General features: G+C 42.7%; 1 protein-coding gene across 3 annotated transcripts in view; it reads left to right on the forward strand.

The window, feature by feature from the left end:
- srgap2 (SLIT-ROBO Rho GTPase activating protein 2) overlaps window positions 1–21,666 on the forward strand; it is a 74,110-nt gene that overhangs the window by 24,226 nt on the left and 28,218 nt on the right. For 2 of the 3 annotated variants that reach the window (XM_084731317.1, XM_084731319.1), the window contains exon 2: window positions 17,704–17,896. In XM_084731317.1, coding sequence (XP_084587443.1) covers window positions 17,704–17,896 — 193 coding nt within the window. Of the gene's footprint in view, window positions 1–16,187; window positions 16,252–17,703; window positions 17,897–21,666 lie in introns of those variants that run through there. The other variant, XM_084731320.1, reaches the window with a different exon arrangement.

The raw sequence follows: 21,666 nt of genomic DNA on the forward strand, positions 1-21,666 counted from the left end.
AGAGCCCACTAAATCACACACCTGCCTTAACATGAGGCTCTGCTGAGTGGCATACAATCATCTGCATCAGTTACCAACTAACAGATTAATACATTTGTGCAAAAGAATGATCACATTAAAGGAGCTCTAATTCAGAAAGCCCTTGTCTGGTTTTGTACTTATTACGAACATTTGACTGGCTCCAGGCTGTTACCAATAATACCAGTAATAATAAGTGTGATAATAAGTGTTTCGTCACTGTCGGTCAGGTCTTCATGTGATTTGTTTTTTAAATGATGCTAGGCTGCTCAGTAGAGGACTAATCTCTGTCTGGTGCAACTTAGTGGAGTTTAATAGAGTGCCTGTACGCTACAACTCACCCTGTTAGAGGAGTCTAATTCTAAATCGTAGTTCCTCTCCGCCAGCTGCTGCATTAGTATCTCCATTCATCTTTTGAACACTAGAAACAAAGTCAACTCAAATTGAAACAATTGTTTTGTGATCACATTATTAACTGAGGTATACAATGTATTCAGAGGAAAATATTCAGGCTAATATGCAGAGTTTGTCCAAGTAGCTTGCAGAAACTGATTAGTGTAATCTGTTTCACTCTCATATTAAGCCTGCTGAGATGAATGACCTGTCTTATGCATTTTCTATAAGCTCATTTTCCTACTTTGTCTAGCGGCCCAAAATATTCATTAAAGGGCCAATCTGCAGTGAAAAAAGTCTCAATAGAAAGTGGGCTTTAACTTAGTAGTAGTGTAAAGCAACCCGAGTCCTGATTCAGACCCCTTTTATACCAAGCATCCATGTTTATCTTACGTGGACATGATGACCCAGCATATCCCAGTGACATGAGGATCAGTGTATGTAACTGGCCATTATATACAGCTACACCTATAGGTTACGGCACTTCCTCAAGTAATTACTTCTGCCTGAGGATTACTGTGATCTCATTAGTGGCTCAGTGTGATCTTCACAGTGTAAGACCCCTTTCACTATTAAGATGAAGAACCCAGTCTTGGTATTTTGGAATGAAAGAGAAACTGAAACTATAGCCTGCGGTTTAAATTACTCGCAAACTAAACCAGTTGAGCAAGTGTATTTGCTGCCTGTAAAAAGTCTCTTTTATTGGTGATTGGGTAATGCAGAACACATGTTGTTGTATGCTTCTCATCATGCTCTTGCCAAATTCATTGAATAGTCCAATTTGGAAATGAAATACTTCAAGTGAGACAGTTTTCCCAAAATTTCTTATCATTTTGTTGGGCACAGAAGGGAATCCATGGTCCGTTTTCCTTTCTGGCTATCAGAGATGTTCTGTCTTTATCAACCAATTAATCACTTCTTCTTTTCCTGCCAAGAAACTGACTCTGATGCCAATGTAAGTCATGACTTGAGGACACCCCTCTTGTGGTGCAGACACACAGAATCTGACAAGGACACATCTGTACGCACCGGACCACTGCAAGCTTTGGCTGACGGGTGACATACTGGTTAGGCAGCACTTGGTTTTGGCTCATCTGTTTTCAACTTGCGGGCCAGGTCCCAAGCTCTCTTGTATTACAGCTAAACAGTACACCAGTGCTAGAAATTGAGAATGTACCTTTTTCCTGGTGGCAATAAAAATAGCACGTGGGGCACAAAGTTACAGCTGGGACACATGAAGAACTTGTCATTACAAATGAAACTATTACATTTATGCGTCATGGAATAGACATCATTTTGTTAGGTGTTGAAATTTGACAAATGATAGATGGCACCAGTACAACCCCTACACTACGACACACGCACTTACCCTGTTGACCATAATATTATATTTCTGAAAACATTTGAGGTGAGAAATACACAATGTAGTAACAGAATCTTGATTTACATTTGATCAGCACTGCCTAGTTTGGCAGTTTACGGCTGGTGCGTAGAGCCTGACAGACTCATTTGTATAAGGTTGAGGCCAAGTTGTGATTATGCAAATTTAGATATGGTGACTGGTCTGTAAACTCACCATGCCGTTTTGATCATGCACTGTGTGGCCAGATCTCCTGCTCTCCACAGAAAATGAAAAGGATGTTGACAGTGTGTCTGCACTACTATAACAATGCTTGGTGTAAAAGGCAGTACGTGACTGAAAAGAAGGATACCTTGAAAAAAAACACTTGGCTCACCTTTACTTGCTGCTCTTGTGGGTCTACCTCAAGAGAGCAGAGTTGTTTTGTAATTATGAAAGGAACTATGTGTAAGACAGCTAAAGACCAAATAATGCTGCAGAGAAACAGAAAAAGAGGAGCTAAAAGAGTCTCGTTCTCAGCCGAGTCCCCTGTGCTGCTCCTGTGCCGCTCAACAGAATTCTGTTGCGGCTGTTTGTTGTGCTGAGGCGTTGAGTTGTCCTCCTCCCTGGGAGCCTCTTCATGCAGCTTGGCCCACTTTCGTTCTATCTCTCTGTATCTCCCTCATGTCTCTGCAGCACACAGACAAATGTCAAATGGGTGGGTATGTGAGCAGGTGGGGAATGCAAGTAAGAAAAGATTTAACTAGCTGGCTGAATGTGATCTTCACCGTGCAAAAATAGTCAATGAGTAAACAGAAATCATACTTGTGGCTCTGTAATCCCCTGTTCCTGAGTGATATTATGGTATACCGCAGTGCTACATTCTCCAAGGGGTGAGGGGCAGGTAGGGCGGGGCTCCGATCTTCTCACATACACATCGTAGCTGTACCTCATGCACCCAGACTTGGGTTTGTTGTGACAGTCTGCCGCCTGGTTGAAATGGTGGCCATATTTCATTGCCCGGCCTGTCACCGCTGGCGAACCACCGGCTCTCTGAGCGGTGCCTCTGCAGGAGTCATTTCACAGCAAGGCCACTTCTCCTTTAGTGTGCAAACACACACATACATGTACACATGCACACATTAGCTGGCGTGAGAGTGAGTTACAGTATACCTCTGGAGCGGTGCATTGGACAGAAGGGTGAGATGGATGCAGAAAAGGGGAGCGGGGAAGGGTGGTGGTGGTGGTCTTGTTATTGCAGTTGCTGCATAGGCTGATCCTGATTCAGCTTTTTCTGCCTTCAGTGATTAAGAGATGAGAGCCAAACGCTGTACCTCTCTGACTCACATGCTGTCTTCTGATTATGACCTACAGCTTTTACCTCAACATAACCTCAGCTTTCATAGCGTTAATGTACGTCTGATACTCAGTATGTACAGATCACAATTTTTCCTTTATTTAATTCATTCATTGGTTAGTCAATAAAAAAAATGATACCACAATTTCAATTAAATTCTCTTTATTGGCATACGTGTTTCTTGAACAACATTGAAGAAAGCCATCATTTGGTTGTTTAACATCTGATTTAATGTGATCAAAAAGTGGAATTGAGTATATGTGTGTAAATATGTAATTTACCACAGCTGTAGAGTGTTGGAAAATGCACCTCAAAAATTCTGGAAAAGTGCTTGAATTTGATGTTGGAAAAAGTGTTGGAACCCTGAAGCAAATAACCAATTATCAAAATTGTTGTTACTTTTCCTGATGACTTTTTTTTTTCAGAAGTACTGCAGTTATTCTACAAACCAATGGTGGCAGCAGATGAATGAGAAATATACAGTCATGACAAAATTAGGATCAAACACAGACTGTATATTAAAGATGGCTACATCTGCATGTACCTGGCACTCCTTCCACTGCATCAGTGTCTGCCCCATAAACTCTCCCTGCCCCTCCCCTCCCTCTTTTGTCTGGGGAGAAGGTTGTCGCTGCTGCTGGAGACAGCGACGATGTGACCTCAAGGTGGATGCAGCGATAGCATCTCGTGTTATTGACTGCTTTTTTTCGGTCTCATCCTTTGTCTGATGAGACATATTTCCCCTCTGCTGTTTTCTCCCCAGCCTTGCTGCCTTCCACTGGCTCTCAGATAAGGATCGGCAGCCATCAGCAGATACGGCCTTTAACTTGCGGTGCCGCCGCTGCCGGCCCCTCTCCTCTCTACTCTCACTGTTCCCCACTATCTCCATCTCTACCATCTTTTCCTACAACCATTTTCGGCATGCCACTGACGTCTCTTGTAATGATAAGAGTTTGCTGCGTAAGGGCAAACATAGCAGTCACGTACACATGTTTAGTATCATGCATCTCTTTCCCACTGCAGTTTGTGTGTGCTTGTGTGTGTGTGTACAGTTTGGTGTGTGACAGAGGCTGTCATGCACAACTATTAAGTGACAGAGGGGAGGCTATTACACACTGTGTTAGGCTTCAAAGAGCTGATGCTTCCCTCAGGGGGGTGGGCTCTGAATGCCGTCGAGGTCCCCATGAATCATTGGTGCTAAACTTGATGGAGGAGTGAAAGAATCAGTAGGAGTGACTGAACGATTGATGCATGTTTTAATCTTGAAGCAGGGAGGGATCACACACCGTCACTCATTCACTTGAATCATGACGAGTGTTAACCTGCTAATGAAGATGGGAATGAACCTTTACCCACGCGACGATGATGTGTCTGCACATGAAAGACGTCCACGCCCATCCATCGCTATTTGAAAGTAGTCCCATGTCTCGGGTGATTCTTGCAATGCTCGACGCTCAGAGAGAGAGAGCCCCGTCCAAGACTGTCGAGGTTGATTTAACTTAGTACACACACACTGTCAGACAGACCGCTCTTGCAGGCAGACAGACAGACACACACTCGGCGGGCTCCTTCCCATGCTTGTGTTGTGGATTAGTCAAATCCCCTGACTGGCTGCTAAGCTGATTATGGGGGGTGTTATGCACTGGTCATTTGGAAACACTGGAAAGAGTGTACGCCACACACACACACACACACGCAGTGGGACATCTCAGCCTAATATTGTCTGTCCTGCTGGCTCAGGATGGTTAAAATATGTGTGTGTTGTTTTGTCTGATACCTATCCATACCTCCTCAGACAGATGGTGTAGATCACTATACTGTCATGGTTTGCATCCCTACGGCGAGTTGTGTGTACGCGTGTGTGCGTGCGCGTGCATGTCCGTGTGTGTGTGTGTGCGTGCGCGTGCATGTCCGTGTGTGTGTGTGAGTGAGATGGAGGAAGAGAGAGACAGAGATGAAGGCTGTTGGAACAGACTGAGGCCCAGATGGCCGTGTCCGGCAGAGACAGGAAATAGAGGTGACACCAGGTGGAAAGTACCCTTGAGGATGAACTACACACACATGCACAAATTAGCCCAGAGGCCTGTCCCAAATCATGTGAACTGATGAATTGTAAGTGCTGCAACAATTGGACTAAACAATTAATTTATTTGTATTGATTTGATTTGCTGCTTTGCTCTTTTATATTGTTGCAGATTCACCGTTTCTCAGACACAACAAGCGATCTGAAAAGTGTTTTTTGACTCTTGACAAACTGCACTAGGGCTGCACTTCAAAGGAAAAGTAAACCTTTAACCCTTCATTATTGATTAATCTTTCCAGTTACTTTCTTGATAAATTAGTAATTCACTTTGGTCTATTGATGTCAGAAAATTGCAAAACTCCCCATAAAGGCCAATGTGTGATGGCTTCAAATTACTTGTTTTGTCTGACCAGCGGTTGAAAACCCAAGGATTTTCAGTACTATTACATAGCCTAATACGAAGTAAAGCAGCAAATTCTTCCAACTGAGAAGCTAGAAATGGGTATGTTTGATTGAAAAATGATCAGTTGACTGCAGTAGAGCTGCAGTGATTAATGGATTATTTGATTAGTTGTCATGTGTTAAATTAATCATCAACTATTTTGATGTTAATCATTTTGAGCAGTTTTTTTTTAAGATAAAATGTCCGAATTCTCTGGTTTTAGCTTCTCAAATTTGAATATTTTTAAGTTTCTTTAGTCCTCTATGAGGGTAAACTGATATATCATAAGGTTATGGACCAAACATTTTATGGACCAAACAACTAATCAAATAACTGAGAAAATTATCAAGATAAATCGATAATAAAATGATTAGTTTTAGCCCTAGACTGTAGATGTAAATTAGCCTGTATGGCAAAATCTAGCACATTTACATGATGGACTGAAGTGCTCATCTTAATTAATGTGCACTGGTGCTTCTTAAATAAAATAAACTAATCGCTTCAGCTCTAAACTAAAGTATAAAACGGCTAATCAAAGCTCCTCGACAGGTTCCTGGATTGTAAAAATAATTACTGGTTGCAGCCTTAATCTTATTTGAAGTCCCTTCATCTGTGCGAGACAAACCCCCTCCCCCAGCACACCCACTTATGTCTCAGCGCCTTTTCCAGACTGGGTTAGTAGAGCAGGCAGGGGCTCTAAATGGGTGAGGAGCTAGTTAACTTTTGATAAGCAGCCTTTTTCATTATGCATAGACACCCCAGCCCCCAGTCTCCAACCACACAACACCCCTTTGCCACCAGGAAAGAGAAATCAGAGTATGTGATGGCTGGAGAGGGCGACTGGTGTCAGGGAGGGGTAAGTGTTACAGTATGATGGAGATGTAAGAAGGATTGATCATATTTGTGCAAAAATGAGATGATAATTGGATAGAAGAAATTCAGGCAGCAGGATTAGTTAAAAACAGCGTTTGCAGTAGTCAGAGCTGAAATTGATAGTTCTTTTGTTGGTGCTGTTTTCCACCAGTTGGTTGACATGGGAGACTGACCCCCTCCAGTAGCTTTGCGACCCCTGACCCCTGACCTGTGCACCCAGCTCACAGAGTGCAAGCAACCCTGACGAGAGCCCACATGGCTCAGACTGTTAATACACACACACACACACACACACACACACACACACACACACAGAACCCTCTCATCTTCCATGGGAGTCATCCCTCCTTCCTGTCTCTGGAGATAAAGCATCTCACTCGCTAGTAAAGGGTTAATGACTTCCTGATCTGAGTAGTAGTGTGGAGGAATTTAACCCCGCTGAGTACTACTACCCCCTCCACAGTAACCGCCCCCCTCCCTCCCTGTCACCTCCTTTTCTCTGCCTCCTCCTCTCCCTACTCCCACCATGAAGGGTGCAACATGGACAAGTAATGGTTTATTCACGCGTAGGCGATGCTTTAGGGGGAGGTGTGGTGTATCAACAGGCTCCTGTTGATGTTATTTATCACAGGGAGAAAACAGCACAACATCTGCATTTCCATTGCACGGTGTGGCTCAGTTGGACTCAACTCTGCTTGCCTTTTCTGTTTTCCATTACAAATACCTGGTACTTTATTTGGTTTCACCCCTGTTGAAGTTCCAAGGAAGCTGAGCTGATACTAAAAGGTGACGTGAAAGCACTGCAGACCACCGATTACCACAGGGCACAGGACGTCCTGCGCAAACTTGGCATTTCTAAGTAGCTAAGCTACCATCAATAGTAACCACAATTTTTTATTCACCCAAACATGGCAGCCCACAAAACCTCACCGTGGTTTATTGACAGAGTGCAGACATGTCAAGAGCACCATCCCTTCATATTATCTGTTGTAAGAGTAGAGAAGCTCTTCTTGTGTGTGTAGTGACTGAGGGAGAGCAAGAGAGCGAGGTGGAGGTTGATGATAAATGCAGCAGAGCAAAGGAAAAGATGAGCAGTCAAGCTGTCAATCTGGCAGTAAATGTACAGAGTAGGCTACAGTGTGTCAGGGAATAAAGGCTATAGCTTCTCAAGACCAAAACACCTGTGTGTTACAAGTACATACAAAGTATGTAGTAGAAATATGACTATAAATCATTTTGTATAGGGATAATAGATATAGTATTAGATCTTATAGCTCTTGAATGCTTGTTTGCCTCAGAAATTATATTATGGTTATTGTGACAGATACAATGACAGTTACAATATGGCATGCAGTTAATAATTTTATATTCTTATCAAGCATTTAGTCACTTGTAATTGTTGAAATATCTTTCAATAGATATTCAGTCTCCTTTGAGGAATAGTTTGACATTTTGGAAAAGTTGCTTGTTACTTACTTACTTACTTTTTTCCAAAGAGTTAGCTGAGATGATCCATCATAGCAGAGACCTCAGGAGACAAAATATTCCTCTACACAACTGCCTATAAAATCTTAAACTAACATTTAAAACTTTGATTTTTGAGCTGTATTAGCATCTTCAAGAAAGTCAAGCTTCTACATTACCCGTGCATGTTGTAGCTTCTGATAGCTCATTGAATGATGTTGAGTTTTTCCTCTTTTTTCTCCAATGTTAGTGCAGTATTTGGCTAGCATTGTTTCAGTTTTTTTTTCTTTGTCAGTTTTCTCTAATATTTCGATTAAAGAGAGGTTGATTCATTTGTAATATCTCACTCTATTATGAATTACACTGCATCGGCAGCTGGACCCCTCTTTCAAACTGTAATAGTTGCCGCCTGTCTCACATGACTCCAAACCTTGGTTTGTATCACCGATTAAACAAAAGAGATATGGTATGTTAATTTGTGAGTTTTCGAGGTGGACTTTTGAATGGACAGACGTGAGAGTGGTATCACTCTTTTCACCTAATACGCTGCTAGAAAGCAAGTATAGTAAGTGCATTTCCCCAAAACTTCTTACTTTGAAGAGGCCTGCTTCTTATTCTTCAAACTCCACTCATTCATTGTTAATAAGGTGTCTATAAATGATGGTGGGAGATATTCCCAAAAGTTCATATTGTGGCCTTATATCAGTGAGTCCTACTTTAATAATCTGTTTCTGGATTTCCTAGGTCATCAGTGCTCTACTTGGTGCATGCATAGTGTTTGTTTTTGTTTGTGCGTGTGTGAAAAGTACAGGCTGAGAGGTCAGAGACATGCTTCCTTGCCTGTCTGAAAGCCTTCTTTAGTACTTGGTGCTGCATTATAAAGTTGGGCCAAAAGTGAACTTTATGAAGTACCAAAGAAACACAGATAACTTTTACCCTCTGAAATCTCCCCGTCTTTACTTATTTATGCTCTAGCACGGCACAGAGTAGCTTTTATTCCTCTTATACCCTCTGCTCTCTGCCCGTCTCTCTGCCTGCCTACCTGTCTTGCTGCTCTTCTGCACACAGAGCAGGTCTGCAGCGGTTTGGCTTCAGCAGCGTTTTTCATGTCTAAAAGTCACTAAGCTTGTTAACTGGCCTCCTTAAGACAAGACTGCTTTTCCTAAAGGTTTCAAGCTCTGGGCGAGAGAGGAAATGCCTATATAAGTTTTAGAGTGTGTGTGTGTGTGTCCGTGACTGTGTCCGTGTGTGTGTTTGTTTTCAGAGGAAAGTCCAGACCCAAGGAAAAGACATTGGCTGGAATCTTTCCATTCCTGCAATAGTTTTCCCTCCAACACTTACTGTACTGTAATTCTATCTTTTCCTCTGCTCCCCTCCTCACTTGCTCTCGCGTGCGTGCATGTGTGTGTGCATGTGTGTGTGCATGCGTGCGTGCGTGTGTGTGTATGTGTACAGTGAAGCCGTATTAGGCAGGCATGTCTGGAACTAATAGATTCCACCCTGCTGAAGAATCTTATTAGGAAATACTACCTGTGACCTGAGGCTTCAGACTACCAACTCAATCAACTGCCTAAAATCGCGTCCCATAGCCCCACCATCCACTCACATACACTCTCTCTCTCACACACACATACACACACACACACACACACACACACACACACACACACACTGCTTACCCCCCCCAACCTGCAAACCCCTGGCCCAGTTTCTCTCCGTCAGTCTCTCTTCCCTCTTTTTCTTGCCTGGTTTCAAGTTCAGAGGGTTATATTGGCGAGCTCCACACAGCTGCCTGTTTTTCTTCAGGCCCTTTCATTTGAAGAAACACACACTTACACACACCTAAATTCAACCCCCCATCCTGCTGCACCTCGTCTTTACACACACACACACATATGCTTCCTGTGGTTGTTTTAGTACGACCCACCCCTCCCGTGTGCTCCCCACTGGCAATGAACCGGTCCGACTGACTTCCTGTCTCTCTGTCCTCTCTTCCTGTGTGTACGGGGATGAATGGACATATTATTCACAGTGACGCAGTGCCTCACCCCCCTACACTCACCCTTTACACTGCTTTCTGTTCTTTCTCCTTTTCTTTCTGCTTCTTTCATTCTTCCGAGGACAATAGTATGAGCTCACAGTGGTACAACTCAAAACCATTTCCACCCCCCCTCTTCTGCTCCCCCCCCTCCTCTTCTCCACCGCTCTGTACTGCAGTATCAGCCCCTGGGGCAACAAAGACCAGGCCTTACTGCATAAACACAGTGTGTGCGTGTGCTCACACGCAACACACACACACACAAACAGAATGGGTAATATTCTGCTTCACTGGTCGCTAGATGTCCTGGTTGGATGTCTTGGATTTCTTAGAACTGGTTAATTGATGAGTATGTGTGTGTGTTTTTGTGTGTGTGTATGTATTCCTGTGTTCCCGCTGTGGTCACTGATTACCTGGCACAGGTTGTCGACACCCCAATGCTTGCAGAGAGGCTTGTATTTAAAGGATTATACTGGTTTATACAACCATGTGTCGCATATCCCTGGTTTGGACCTTCATTTCTATCTCTTATGATGGCATTACATGTATTTTCTTCAAACACTGGACACACCAGAGCAATTACTGAGATCTGGGAACATGGCAACATTGCTATGTGACGGTCTTCCGTGTTTCCCTGAGGTTGACTGTTTTGGGGGCGTATGGGCTAGGGGCTGCTCACCCATACACTGGTTTAACTGACTTACGTTGCCCCTTAGATGCTGCACTGCAAACTGACAGCCGTCACAGCTAATATCATCCTATAGTTCCCTTTGTCTGGCTCACAATTTGCACATAAGTTCAGTGACTGCATTGCGTTGCACTGCACCTGCTCCATATGAAGCACAGGCCTACAGAAACGGATATAAGTCTCAGCTAGCTCACTAACTGTCACAGCAACTGACACAATCACAAGCTGAATAGCTTTGGTTCGAATGTGTTTTAGATGGAGTACATAAATAAATTAGCTGTTGGGAAGCTTTTATTGTCGTTACAGAAACGTAATGAGTTGTCATCAACTCCAATACCTTTGTTTTCATCTATCGTGTACAAGTGAAGTAGACAGAGCAGAGGAGGAGAGAGAAACTACTGTGACATCAAAATGCAGTAAAGTCTCTTACACTGAGATGAAATGAAATTAATGCACCTAAATCACGTTAATAACATAAATAAAATATTTTGACTCCCAGGGGGTTGAGATCCTCAGGCAATGGTAGGGGAAAAACTGCTTTTTAGTTGTGTTGCCACGTTCCCTCCTCTCTGTGAGAGATGCATCGATCTGATCCGGCAAATGGTGTCCATACCGATTGAGCAGTATCAGACGTGTCATGACTGATCCACATTTAATACAGTTTCTTTATTAATATCATAAAAGGTTTCATGCTTTTGCCATCAGTTAACATTCAATAACATCAGTCAGTTTTATTGCCTCAGTAAACCGTGCCTGCACATTTCCTGACTTGCAAATCCGAGGAGCCTGACAATGAGAGGTATATAGATTTTAAATTTGGATAAAAAAAAGAACACTGGTATTGCTTTATTGCTCGGTATGTGGACAGAAAACTTGGAACAGTGCGTCCCTAATCCCTGCAATCAACTTTGTGAGAACATTGTTATATTTAGTAATATGTATCACAGTCTGAAGTTGCAAAAATAAGACTTAACCAGAATTATCCTTCAAATAGACAGACCTATCCTCTTGTCTGTTAGTTGTTTCTCCTTTGTTTGTACCCTCCTCTTCCCTCTTCAGCCAGTTCAAGTCTTGTCTCAAACACTCATCACATCTACTTGTAAACAGTTCCCATGTGTGTGTAAGTGTATGCCTCTGTGTGTGTGCGTGTGTGTGTCTACAAACCAGTCCAGTAATAGAAGAGGACAGATCTGGGGTGGGGCCTCCAAGAGCTTGGCTGGATAGCTGCCGTCAAAACAGCTCAAAGTGACAGCTTGGACTCAGAGTGTCACATCGCTGTCAGTGTGTGTGTGTTGTGCCCATGGCCCAGGGTGTTTTCAGGTGTAATGAGTGCTTGCAGCAGTGTGTGTGGCTCCTGTATCTAGGCCAGCTCAGAACAGCATCCAGGGCAACCATCACTTCTGTCAGCTTCCAGCTAAACAGACTAAAGCTGCTGGCAATTTTACTGCAAAACTAACTTTAGCTACAAAAAGTAATGTTGCGGGAAAAACATGACTTTCGGGCTCCTCATTGTGCTTGCCAGTGTAACTGGTTTGCTTGCCTTTAGGCAGCATTTTTATTTTATTTTCTAGTTTTATTTCTTTCTGAGTGTTCATCCTCACATCTGTACGCAACAGCATGTCTGCCTTCAGCCTCAACACACTGCAAAATTAACAGCAGCCAACACCAACCATGGTGGTAATGTCATTCTACTGCGGTAACGCTGTCTCCATCCATCACGCTCTCCATTTTTGTCTTCCTCTTTCTGGGTCGGGATAAGCAAACCAATCAATAATAGATGATGAGGAGGGGCAGGTTTGGCTGAAATGGTCTGAAGGAGAAAAAGACTCCAGACTCTTTTAAGATTTATGTTATTTCGTGCTTCGTGTGGTTTTATCTGCGTAGAAAGCCAGACATATGGAGACTACACATTCACACATGCATTCACACAGAACCGCCCCCTCACCTACACTGAGAAAACAAAACAAACCAACAGGTGGCTCTCATGACTGGGTAGACATGTGATAAACAGGAGGAAAAAAAAGGCCTTTAGAATCAACAGTTATCCGTACAACATGCGAGACTGTCAGCTGTGAAATTATGGCCATAAATGGACCTCCATGACATGTAAGTGTGAAAGTCTATGTGAAGCTCTACACCAGGAAAGTAACGCTTACACTAAACCAGTCCTTAAAGGGCATAGATAGCTGGTCTTATTTTACAGCAGAGTTTTTATATGAGAATGACTGCAGATGTTGACTGACTGTTAAAGCTTGCCCCTTGCCCATCAGGAGGGGGTGGCAATGGTGATTTTAGTGTATTGTGACAATAATAGAAAGCCAGCCATACCAGTGAAATTCCACATTTCTTGATACCCAAGAAAAACAAAAACAAAACAATAAATCCCATGTTCATATTTTGATAACAGATGATGCAGACTGAACAGTATGGAGTCAGCACCCTACTTCTATGAGCTATGGTTACGGTACATTAGCCTAAACATAGCCTTTAGCGTTTAGCCATTGCAAATGTTGTGGAACATAGTTGGCTACACAGCAATATTAGCTGTCTCAAATAAAATTAATGGTAATGTGTATTTCAGGATCAGGATAACGCTTTGGGGACATTGTTAATGTGAAGTCAGCATGAATTGAAACTCAATCATCATCTGATGTTTGAGGTACTTCCATTAGTTGGAAGTTTTTACTCTTTTCTTCTAAAATTTTTGATGGCATACTGGTTTTTGCATTTATTATTAACCCCTGCTGACCTGCTTCAAACACAAAGTACTTCCATACATGACTCATCAGTATCTAACAGCAGTAGGGGTGGGGGAAATTTCCGATTCTTAGATGCATCGCGATTCGGACGTGGACGAATCTGAATCGATTCACAAACGTCCAAATTTCGATTATTTAAATCTGTTAATTAAAGTGATACAGAAGCTTCTAAATAATGTGGAACTAAGAAGCGCGGTACGCCTCATCGCCGGGACACTTTGGGACTCGCACCTGGAGCGACACGCGCACAGCGGAAAACAAACATGGCCGACCGGCAGCCACCTCGCCATGAGGTCCGAACAGCTCCTTCTAATTTAAAAGCAGCCGTGTGGAAACACTTCGGCTTCTACAACGTCGACGGCGGAAGCGAACTGGACAAGAGCCACGTTATATGTAAGCTGTGTCGAGCTAAAATAAAATACTTTGGCAACACAACAAACATGAGAAGCCATAACTCGATTCCACCCGACGGAGGAGTCGGGGAGACGGCAAGCTGCTGTTGCTGCGGCTACTAGTGGCTACTGTTGGTACTTTCCAGTTTGCACATATTTCCAATAGTTTAATAAAATATAATCGAAATGAATTCTTATTACAAATGCGCTGTTTTTAAAAATTGCAAGTGATGAATACTTATTCAGTGAGACAAAAAGAAATGTGTTTGTGAAAAAGTGCATCAATATACATAAAGATGCATCAATAATCGTTTTATAATCGAATCGTAGCCCCTGAATCGTAATCGTAATCGAATCGGCAGGTGCCCAAAGATTCCCACCCCTAAACAGCAGATTACAACACTCATAGGTTTATATTCTCCCCCGTCAGGTCTGAAAGAATTGCATCCTCAGTATCTACATTAATGTAGAAAAATGAGTACCATTACACTTTCAGAATCTTGGCAGCGACTAAAGGATCAGTTCTTGTGACATCTCTACCAGAAATCTTCTGTAGGCAGGTTGTTACACAACAAAATAAAAATTCCACAGAGAGGAAGAGCTGCTTCAAAGTTTAGCAACCATCTCCTTTTGCCAACTTGTTTTGTGTTTGTTCATGCTGTTGGTAGGACTGATGAACAAAGTGAAAAGTGTACAGACAAGGCTCGTGCAGACAGAGCCAGACAGCCCTCAGCGCTACAGACAGAGGAGGAGGAGGAGGCGGCGGCGGAGGAGGAACGAGAAAAAAAAAGAGAAAGGAGAGCATCAGTAAAGTAGAATCCCAGAGCCCGATTACAAGACCTGCTCTCATCTGCCTGGAAAATGTGACTGGGCTGTCTGGAGGGGGGTGGAGGCGTCACATTCCAGTTCACATCCCACTTCTCACTGGCTCAATGGGATGATGACCGTTACAGAGGGATGAGATGGAGAGGAGGACCTGCATCAATCTTTTCTGACGGCATCTCACCTCTTTTCTGTATCAAGCTCCCCATCTCTCAGCTAACACTCCTCTCCTGTTGGCGGTAATACTGTGTAGATGGATAAAGACTTTTTCTACTGCAAGTCCCTCAGGGAAATTCAGCTTAGCAGCCAGTATCAACAAGGTATAGTGCAGAGTGCTCAGGGTTAGCTTTGGTTGAGTCACACAGCCATATATTTTGTAAGTGGAGCGTGCTGTCGGGATCACTCTTCATGCTAATGTGACTGTTAGGGGCCTGAGAGAGGTTTCATGGCACATGGCATGACCTATTAAATTAATTTTGGCTCCATTAAACCTGCTTTCTAAACATTGGGGGTCTTGTGAGACGAATGTCGCTACATGTCCCTGACCCCTCAGGCTGCCTCCCTGTGGACCACCTTATGCATTCATTCACCTTCTTATAGAGCTGCAACAATAAGTGGATTAATCCATTAGTTGTCAACTGTTAAATTAACTCATCAACTATTTTTGATTATTCATGTTGACTCATTTTTTTAAGAAGGAAATGCCCAATTCTCTGATTTCAGATTCTCAAAATGTGAATATTTTCTGGTTTCTTTACCCGTCTATGACAGTAAACTGAATATCTTGGGGTTGTGGACAAAACAAGACATTTGAGGACGTCGTCTTGGGCTTTTGGCAACAGTGACCAACATTTTTCACCATTTCTGGACCAAACAACTGATGATTAAATGAATCGATTGTGAAAATAGTCTTTAGTTGCAGCCCTATTTTCTTTCACTGTCTTATGGATGGACAAGCTTGTTTTCAGCCAAGGTGTCTGTGCGTGTGTTGTGGTGTTGGGCTAATTATAAGGCCGCCATCTCGAGGTTTTGTGTCGCAGCCTTGAGAGGCGGGACACTGACTCATTCCCCATCACTGACAGCGCTGTGCAGTGAGGAAATTGTGCAGCAACACACACATACACACGCAGACAGACCACGAGTCAATAACACATGCTGTCAAAGCAAATATTCACACCAGGTCATTAGCACAGACACAGGCTGCGTGTGTGCATTCATTTGTTGTGTATGTGAGTGTTTGCAGCGCAGAGTCATAATGCCACAAAACTCCTCCGTTCTGGCCTTTTAATCAGTAAAGAATGACTGCGAGCGGACGCAGCCGCTGGCTAGTGGCACAATGTTTAGGTCTGTGTTTACGAGAGAGACAGAGAGAGAGAAGTGGGAGACGGCAGGGGGAGGAGCAGGGTGGTCACAGACACATTTAGATATCCCACTTCTCTTTGTGGTTATGAGAAACTGCACTCTCAGCTGTTAAACACAAAGGCAGCATCAACAGGCGCTGTCGGCCCGACGGACGGCTGACTCTCTGCCTGCCTGCGAGTGTGTGTGTCTGAATCAGTTTGTGTGTGAGGGGAGTCTATACTGCACTGAAGCCGGGATGGAGGCCAAAACGGTCCGCTTTCTCTTCAGCCTGCGTTGTAAAGGTAGGACAGTTGTGATAGATGAGCCCTGATACAGCTGCACAGGGTGGCAATTAGAGAAGAGAGTGTGTGTGTTGTTTTCTATGTTTTTTTTAATTGTTTTTTTAACAGGAAAAACATACATACATACAAAGCCAATAAAATGTATACATCAAAATGTCACACTGTACTACACCTAAGACAGGACAAGAACAGGAATAGAGAATAGAGTGAATATGGTAGACACTAAGCATTTTATACATATAATAAATATTCTACATTATACATAGTGCCTAATATAGAACTTCGTGTTATGTAGACTAAATGATAATGTGTGTGTTGATTCTTAACTCTTTAAACAGGATGCATGTGCAGCCTACTCAGCATTGGCAGGCAGCTATAAGAGCATGGCATTAATCTGTCAGCTGTCAGCACTGATCCAGCTTATCATCATCATGTCCTTGGGTGTGTGGATGTGTGCACGTGTTGCCGTGGGCGTCCGCTTTGTGTGTCCTGGTCCATGGCTGCAGCGGGCAGGACTCTCCAGAGGACTTTTCTGTAGCCAGTGATTGAATACGGTTACTGAGTGTGTCTGCACTGAGTGCACTCTATTAATTTGAGGCCAGACTGCAGAGTAGCACGGAGAAGAGAGAGGGGAAGGAGGCAGGAGGAAAATGAAAAGTGATAAGCTGGGATAAATGACTGCCTCTGGAGATCTGTGTGTGTGTGTGTGTGAAAGAGGATAGCTGATCATTGCATACTCACACAAATGCACACATGAATATGAATATGATGATGTACACGCTAGGGCTGCAACTAGTGATTATTTTCAGTATTTAGTAACCTCCAGATCATTTTCACAATTAATCATTTAGTCAGTAAAATGTTAAAAAAAAAAGTTAAATGCGCATCACATTTTCCCAGTTCAACAAACACACAAAAAGACAGATTTCTTGATGAAAAATGTCTGAAATTATTAAGCGATGATCAAAGTAGTTGGTAATATGTTTTCTTTTTGATCCACTAATTGTTGCAGCAGTACATATGAATATAGTGATGTACACACATGCATAGCAGTCTGTGCTTTCCAGACTTGGGGGTGGAAGGGGTGCACAGGGGATGGATTTCAGCCAAGACTCCAGGCTGATGTGTCAGGGCTCTGCCAGGTGTTCTACTGGAGCTCTATCCACATCAGCTGTAAAGAGGAAACCGTTTTAGACTTTAATATCTTGCACATTGTTGTGGCACGCATCTTAATGATAGTGCTGCACTGCCAACAGTAATGTATGCAGCTTACTCTCCAGTCGTATGGATAATTGCACGTTTTTTTAGAGAAAAGAGGCCTTTGATTTTAGGAGTGCATGGTAACAAACATTATTTGTAGGCTATCCTTTGTGGTTTCACTGTGTTGATTACACCTGGATTGTGGTTTGCATGATAAAGTCAAACTCATCTCTGTCTCTCTGTCTCTGGCAGAGATCCGTGCCCAGCTGGTGGAGCAGCTCAAGTGTCTGGACCAGCAGTGTGAGCTGAGGGTGCAGCTGCTGCAGGATCTGCAGGACTTCTTCAGAAAGAAAGCAGAGATCGAGGTCGACTACAGCCGCAACCTTGAGAAGCTGGCTGAGAGGTTCCTCACCAAGACACGCAGCACCAAGGACCATCTACTCAAGTATGGACACACACACACACACACACACACACACACACACACACACACACACACACACTTGCATAAAGCGCTACTACACTGAACAGCAGGTTGTTGTCATGTTTCATATTGTTTTATTTGTTTAGACTGGTTCAGATGCTATAGACAAGTGATTCTGGAAGTTTGGGCCCTATAGAGATCAAGAGAAATAAATAAAAAATTGAGGTTTCAATTTCAATATGTTTGAAATTAGCATAAATATTTAAGATTAATTAGTTTAAAAAAGAAGGGTAATATGAACAAAGCTGAAGGATTTACATTATGTGTTTTACCGTATTTTACCGACCTGGTTTAACAGCTTTTACACCATATTTGGTGACGTGACACATTAACACCAAAACAAATCTCATCAGTGGTACAATTAGTCTAACATGTTGATCAGAGTTGTTATTAAAGGTTTTGGTTGGCAGCAGAAGATTTTCAAATTTCAAACTGGGCTGTGGCATTCTTAGGTTTAGGAATGGCTTCCTTAGATCAAAGGGCCCTTAACTCTGTCAAGGCTTGTCAAGGCCCCAGATGTAGCATTACCTTAGGGCCAGGCCCTCACGTTTTGTAAGGTGGCCCAAAATGGCATAAATTATATATATACATTATAAATTGTATTTTATAAAAATACACATAATAATAATAATTAAAAAAATGCTTTGTTTGGCCCCCACTTTGAAAATCATGGCCTTAGACAGTCATCCTTTGTGAAGATTCAAACTGAAAGAATATGAAGGAAAATTTTTCTTTATTTAGCACTTTATTTAAAGTGCTTTAAAGATGAGTCACTTCCTTCCCAAGAAAAGAGAAGTAGAGATGAGCAGAAAATGAAACAGAAGGATGGCCCAGAGGGACGGTCATATCAGCATGTAGCTGTAAAATACTGACTTACATCACTCACTGCTTCCCAGTTTGAGCTGATGAAACGGCAACTGATTCATCACGTATACATTTCATTAGGACAATCACTTATGTTATAAGTGAGGTCCTGTGTGTGTGTGTGTGTGTGTGTGTGTGTGTGTGTGTGTGTGTGTGTGTGTGTGTGTGTGTGTGTGTGTGTAACTGGTAATCTTGCCAGAAATGGCCAGGTGGTGATTTTGTGCTCTGACTATTTTTCAGTGTCTTGCTGTGTGTAACCTTGCCCAAACAGAGAACATCTTTCTCTTTCTCTCCGTCACTCTTTATCTCTCTCCGTCATCGATGTATATATGATACACGCAGATACACACTGGAGTTCATCAGCTTTAACAGCGGGATGTGTTGTTGTATAATTGTATAATTTATCTGGCAGGTTTTGGTGGGAGTCTGTTTTCCCTGTGGGGAAGGATTCACTGAACTGCTGATCTAACCACAAACACACACTTACACACACATTTAGTGGCGCTACCGCAGATACGTAAATAGAGGCAGAAGATGCTTTCCCTTTAGCTAATGGTGCTTCCTTGTATCCCCACTCCACCATTATCATTGAGGATTTTATAATACCTGAGATGCATCTTTTCGGAGGAAGGAACCTTGAGCAGGAAAACACAGGTGTAACCTGTGCAGAAGTGTTAAACCGGTTGGCAACACCCTTTCGTTAGACATGTGTTGAATGATTGATTACTGCTGCTATGCTGAAGGGCCTGTAGGCCGCTGTGATCATTAATGCAGTATCATTAATACATCGGTTCTGCAATACTCATTCTTCCCCAAAAAACCCAGAGGCCAGGGGTAGCTGCACCAAGTGTGTCATGATTTGTGGGACACCTGTGCAGCATCAGTAACTGCTTATTCTTCAAAATGGTGGCATTGGATTGGACTAACATAACCTCTTCAGTAGACACATAACCTCTTCCTTTCCTTTCCTTCCTTTTACTTTGAATGGAAAGCACCCAGTGTTAGGGTCCAACTTTGAGCTGTTTTTCAAGTTATTTTTGTATAAATAGATCAATATAAGCATAATGCAAAAACACAATTTATTAGGCTTTATATCTTTTGTCATATCTACATTACAATTAAGATTTTATGTTTGTCACTTAGGTCAAATACTACTCTTGATGTGAATTTGTCTACTAGTGAAGAAAATTAGAAATCAATATTTGTGCAGCAGCCGTCCACGACAAGGAGGGATAACTCATGTGTATGGCGTAGTCGAGACAAAAAATTAGAGTGATGAATGATATAATTGGGTTCACATTCAGAGCAAATTTATGAATGATAGAAACAGTGGTAGCCAGTCAAAGTCCAGAATTTACAAGGTATAGCCTAAACATAATATTAGGCTGCAGAGTACTCAGAAAAACATGTTATTTTTTATCTGAGACATGGTGCCAAATGGTCTTTCACTCTGATGCAGTCGCTGACATTTGTTTGGTCCTGTCTGATGTAAGTATTAGATTCTCCTAACTCCTTGAGAATTTCATGAACCCATATCTTTCTGGTTTATTTTTTGTTTCTTCAGAAGCAACAGGTCATCACTGTCCATTTTCCTAAGCTGTCGACACAGTTGTAGCATGGAGTGTGTGCAGTGATTATTGGTATTATAGTTCTTGGTTTGGATGGCCCTGAACACCTCTTATTTTATGACCCAAATGTATCATTTGGATTAAGCTTCAAAGGCACAGCATTAGTTTTACTGCTTCTTCTTAATATTAATTGCCAAGAGAATTAATATTTCTTAAAGAACAACTAGGGGACACTTTTTTCTTTTGTTACCTGCTTTGATATTTATCATTAGATTTGACTAAAGTAGTATTTTCTGTGTTTTAGCTAGTGCTTTGCTGTAGAGGAAACACTACCTGACTGTTTTGACAGACTGGATATTCCAAAATGACCAAAACTGTTGAGAAGGACTGGACTCTTTCCTCATCTGCTTGTCTTCTTTCTCTCTGTAACTTCCTGTTCACTATGACCCTGTTTACTGCCACCTTCCTCTTTTTTTCCTGCACTGCTTTTGTTCTGTTTTATTTTGCATCTCACACTTTTCCAGAAACAAGCTGCTGGGGGGGGGGCACATCCGTGCTCTCTCACACACACTCAGGCACAGACTAAAAGGGATCGATAGGTCCTCTAAACGAAACCCAATTCCAACCAAGAGGACATACCCCACCAACACACACACAAACAGACACACATCTACAGCACACACACCCTCTAGGCTCAGATCAATACCGAGACAGTTGCAGAGTGTGTGTTTCACTGTGTTGCATGTAGGGGGAGGGATGGGGAACAGAGGAGGAGGGAGGGCAAAGAACAGAGAATAAAACATGTAGTTGTGCTGCAGGTCAGCAACTGGAGCAGTTTCAGCAGAACTGTTCACATCATAATTTATCAAGATGTCATTTGGCAATAAAAAGATACAATTGACTGACAAGTGCCCAGTCTTTTGCTTTTCATTTGTCCTTCTGCTCTTCTTCTCCCACTCTCTTTTCTCCTCCTCCAACATCTGTGTGTTTAACAGTCTCCCTGCATCTGCTGCTGCTCAATCCGGGTGCCACGCTGGAATTTGAGCTATTTTCCAGTTATGCGTGTGTATTTTTTTGTGTCTGAATGTAGGTGTGTGTGTGTGCCTGTGGCTGTTTCTCCGTACAGCCAGCCGTTGATGGTGCTCCAAGCAATGTAGGGTGTGAGGGTTGTGTGTGTGTTGATCCCATGGAGACCCCTGGTATTCCTGCTATTTGGCAGACTGCGTACAGCAGTGGTGGGGGGTTACATGGTTTAACTGTATTGTGTGTGTGTGTGTGTGTGTGTGTGTGTGTGTGTGT

This window comes from Lutjanus erythropterus, chromosome 2, assembly GCF_056507025.1.
Source record: "Lutjanus erythropterus isolate fLutEry1 chromosome 2, fLutEry1.hap2, whole genome shotgun sequence".
Taxonomy (NCBI): Eukaryota; Metazoa; Chordata; class Actinopteri; order Lutjaniformes; family Lutjanidae; genus Lutjanus; species Lutjanus erythropterus.